The 5,253-nt window shown below is 38.0% G+C and overlaps 1 protein-coding gene across 1 annotated transcript; it reads right to left on the reverse strand.

Moving 5' to 3' along the window:
- Positions 1-3,279: 3,279 nt before the first annotated feature.
- On the reverse strand, positions 3,280-3,807 carry LOC140988408 (uncharacterized). The gene is made up of 2 exons (XM_073457426.1): positions 3,607-3,807; positions 3,280-3,528 (listed from the first exon to the last, which is right to left on the reverse strand). Exons 1-2 carry the CDS (start codon positions 3,805-3,807, stop codon positions 3,280-3,282), a joined length of 450 nt encoding a protein of 149 aa, XP_073313527.1.
- Positions 3,808-5,253: the final 1,446 nt, after the last annotated feature.

Raw genomic sequence — 5,253 nt, forward strand, 5'->3', positions numbered from 1 at the left:
TATCACGTTGCATGGTTAATGATACGTGGCTCATTTTCATAACTTCCATTCGCCGCCCGAGCGGGCGCGGAATGTTCTGCCCAAATATTTCCTTCTCGCACATTGGCGCTCGGGCGGTTATAAATTACCGCTCGGGCGCCGCATCTTCTGCCCCAAACATATACTTGTCGAACCATGGCGCTCGGGCGGTCAAAATCTACCGCTCGGGCGCCGGTAGTTCTGTTCAAAACTTGTGTAAGTCATATGCTTGGCCCAATCCGGTCTTGGACTGATCCGTCTATAATCACATCAATTCAAAATCAAGAATCTCAGCTTAACAGAATCAAAATCTCGGGCACTACATTTCTCCCCCCCTAAGATCTGATTTCGTCCCCGAAATCACAGGTAATCAACTCAGATATCAACACGAAATGTATAGTAACGGTTAATCAGAAAACTCATCTGAATGAACAATTCTGAAATCTCAATCTCATATCAGATTCTGTCTTTCAAGTAATCTCTTTCATGCCCTGTCAACTTTACAGTATTTTCAGTAGCAGAATAATCTTCATTCTGAATTATCGTTCTTTGACAGATATCTGACTCCAAACTGGAATAATAGGTCAAGAAGTATAATTTCATAATACCACTCGAAATAGCTCTGATAGAATCAATCGCAAAATACTGGTTATACAACATCCGTATATACCAATCAACAGCTCAGGAGAAATTAACACCATCATCTTCTATCAAATCTGTTAATCCCTGTCAAGGTTATGTTCAATCCTCGGCCTCAAATACCAACAGTCATCGTCCGACGTTGGCATATTTATTCTATGTATTCTGAGCTGTCTTCATTTCTTTCTGAATCAGCTGCATTTTCTTTGTCATATTTCTGATCCTCTCATATCTAATCTCAGGTATCTCCGAGATATTCTATCCATACAAAGGAAATTTACAGATATCACTGTAAAATATCTCGAATGATGCTATCCCAATACCCATCTGATATCTATTGTTTTACAATAGTGACACATGACAATACAGCATGTCAACTAGTGCTAAAGTCCAGCACCACAGCTCCTTGGATATCTTTAAGTATCTAGATAGTCCGCTCCGACTCTTAGTCGGTTTGTGGGTGCTATAAAAAAGAACTCATTGTATAATCTGCCAAAAGTACAAAATCGAACGAAAATCATCATCTGATAAAATCAACTTTGGCATTCAGTGCATTCTATCCTCTTTTCAGACATAAATCTCAGTCGACCGGTCATATTTGTACATCTTTCTATACAAAATAATATATGCAGATTTGAACAATCGTTCAATCACAATCACATCACATCACAGTCTTATAAAGATTTTCGTAGTTTCATCACAAAATCCATAGAAATGTACTCCCATTTCTATTCAGGAATCAATAATATATATAACCAATCTCCTGGTTTCTATCTTTCTGTCTTCATCTGTCGGCAATTCAGACGTATCAGTACAAATTCTGCCACAATTAATCTTTATTTGTTCATATCAAAACTGTCTTCTCGAATTATCCTACCTTTTCTGCTACCAGAAAGAATACTGAATCGACTATTGTGCGCTTCTGACCATATTTATCATTTCAAATTCGAAATATTCGGCACAAACAAGTCGGTTATTCATATATAGTACAATATTACCTACCTGATATTCTGATTGACATCCTGTTCTGACTATCGAAAACAAGTTCTGAACAGTCTGCTCAAACTTCTGAACTGCTGTAATTTTCAAAATCAGCTTTGATTCGGCTTGAACTGTATATAATCTCAACAATATATACTACTATCTGTATCAAACATGGATTTAGAACAACAGCAATATCGGATCGGCTTCGAAATATCAATCATCTATACTGATCTAATAAACTCATGCAAATATGAATTTTTGACATTTCTGACATTCTGACATTTCTGACATTCAGACATTTCTGACATCGATGTCGTCTCAGCTACTGATCACGACCTCAACTGTACTAAATCACTAAGTATACCAGATTCGGATATTACATACCACGAATACAATCTGTCTCAATCAAGATTCATATCTGAACAATTTCTGTATATAATATCTCAGTTCTCAAATATTCAATACAAAATATTCAATTCAGTCATACGCTGCGAATATATCGAGATATCATAGATACAACGAGCATAAGATCATCAGAATACTTCTAGATATAAGGTTCATCAACCCACATACAGAATTGAAGAGAAACACTTAATCAGATGTAACTCTCAGCCAGTACTCTTTTACAGATCTTTCAATTCTTTCAATTCATTCAGTGTCATTCTATACTGGATGCTAAAAAATAGAACAATACCTAATATCAATTCCATGCTGAAGTCTATCTCTCAAAGCAGAGGCAATTCCGGAATCTCATCTGGAACACTTTAGCAACTCATACATCATTGACAAATCTGCGAATACTGGCTCGATTTCAGTACGTCTACTGAATACATAAGGATTCCATCTGCTCCTTTCTGTACCAATCAAGTCATATAAAATACGGATATCACAGGAATTCAAAATCGAGAATCCTTACCGTACATCGTTCATTCTTCGGCCATTTCAGGTCTGAATCTTACCATCACCTGGTAAGAATCTGCAATAGTTATGTACTTGTCTAATATATCAATAATGCGGTCAAAATCAGATAACACAAGTACTATACAGTCGAACTCAATTTCACTCTCATCTTACTGCAGTATATAAGATGTCACAAAATCTCTGATATCAAATCCTCTCCCCAAAAGGAAGAGATCAATACTACAGTAAATACAGACCCAACAGATACAGCATGTATCAATGCAGTTCATACAAAATCATGTATAAGATGTATTAATATCTAAATACATACGCAAAATAATCACAGAAGAACAGTTACATGTCACTATATCATCAAGGGCCGCCTGGGTCTGTTCCTCGGTCACGACAACCAGATGATTTTGCTCCCTGAAATCTTCGGGAACCTCTCTGTGGACAGACTCTAGCAAAGTGTCCCTGCTGTCTGCAGATACGGCAACTAGCAGTCACTCCCTGGCATTGCTCTGTGGAATGTCTCCCACCACAGGTTCTGCAATAACCTCCAGTATAACTCGGGCTAGAACCAGTGGAGTTAGATGAACCACTCGGTCCGCTCCCTAGCTTCTTAAACTGTTTCTTTCGAGTTTTCAGCACCTCATGCTTCCCACTCGTACTGCCACTATCAAACCCAAGAGGGGATTGCTGTACCTGAGGTCGGCTCACATCCAACCTTCCTAGTTGTCAAATCAAACTTGCCTCGGCTCTTTTTGCTTTATGCAAAACATCAGCGAAATGATGGGGTAGTTCTACCTTCATCAAGGCAACTATCTCAGTATTCAATCCATGGACGAACTGATCCGCAACAGTTTCCTCATTCACAGCTATAAGAGGAGCAAACCGCAATAAGGTAGAGAATTGAGCAACATATTCTTCAATATTCAGTTGGCCCTGCTTCAAATGCTCAAACTCTGCTCTCTTATCCTCTTGGTACTAAACTGAGAAAAACCTTAGATAAAATTCAGCTCTAAAGACTTTCCACGTAATTATTGTACCACGCTGTTCTAATACTCTTTTGGTTGCGATCCACCAACTTCTTGCAATTTCTTGTAATTGATTGGGCACTAGTTTAATTCTCCGTTCATCTGGGTAGTCAAATGAATCAAACAGTATCTCTATATCATCTAGCCCGTTTTCACAATCCTCATATGTCTCAGTACCCTTCAGAATCGGCGGTTGAACTGACTGAAACTGTTTCAACTGTAGTTCCATCGGAGTTTCTGACTCATCTATCTGATCAACCGAAGTACTATTCCTGACTGGGATTCTTCGAGGAGGTATATCTGATTCCCACAAAAGTTAGTAACCAAATACAACAAACCTGTTTCAGTCCTTCTCTGATCATCTTACTGCTGATCGAGAATCGGTTCTGATTCATACTCAATAATACACGTTATAAAATCAATTCAGATAAATCAAATAACATGTATTAAAAGGCAGTAAATCATAGTATCATGCTAGCATATCCAATGTAATTCAACATTATAAGAAATCACATGCAAGCAATTAAAAGCAGAAAAGAAAACTCAATCTACCCCGCTCATTCTCTTCTATCTCGGTCTAAGAAACCTACAGTTCTAGAACCTACTGCTCTAGAACCTAAGGCTCTGATACCACCTGTTGTGGGGACCCGGACGCTAATTCATTTCCTTAATCGTTATTAATATCAAATTCACAATTAAGTAATATGGGACATAAATTTTTTTTTTTTAAATGCAATGCGGAAACGTAATGTACATATAAATCTAAAAGTACAAGTCCTGTACTAAATACATTTACTAGGTTCAACGACATATCAGTGCTGAATCCTAATCTACTTCTGAGCCCGGATCTCCACGCTACTAGTCCTGACTCGTCCTCTTCATGACCCTGATCCTGTCCCACCTGTTGTCATGCACACATACAAACAAGACAACAGCCGGATAACTCCGGTGAGAATTAAATTCCCAGTATAAACCAAGTATACATGCAGTCATATAAACAATATAAAAGCATGCATCAGATATATATACATGTATCTCAATCAAAACATGAATCAATACTCTAAACAAGTACCAAAATCATAAACATAATTCAATATCAAATAAGGAATCACACTCTATGACTCTCAAACTCAAACTCGACTCATTTCTAATCTAGGGATCCCGATCTGAATAAGAACGCAACAATCTCCCACCTACTTTCCCGATCGTGGAGGCGGTATGTTCTTATTTACGGAATTTGGTCCTCTCTATATCGATTATCTACAATAGAAGTCGCTCTTCTTCTAAGCACATCGATATGACCAAACGTCCGGTGTCTTGGCTGTTCTGCCAAAGACTAGGTATATCTACCTCAACTCTAATTCTGACAATGTGCAATGGGCCATTAACAACTCTGTCCTAATCTGGCCCTTCTGTCAGTGACTCTCACTCAATAGCTATCTACTACTCTATGCTTTTCTATAAATCAATACACAAAGCATATTCATTCAAACGATATAAATGTATGAAAAGCGATAACATACAAGTATGTGATTTAGGGAAACTCAAGTCCAATCTGACTTAAGTCGATCTCCCGATTCACATTGATTTATACCTTTATCTTCTCGATCTGACGAAGACGAAGTCTCGCACTCCAATCTGTCCATACCCAATCTGGCAATGACAATATCAATAT

The sequence above is a fragment of the Primulina huaijiensis genome, chromosome 11 (genome assembly GCF_012295235.1).
Source record: "Primulina huaijiensis isolate GDHJ02 chromosome 11, ASM1229523v2, whole genome shotgun sequence".
Classification (NCBI taxonomy): Eukaryota; Viridiplantae; Streptophyta; class Magnoliopsida; order Lamiales; family Gesneriaceae; genus Primulina; species Primulina huaijiensis.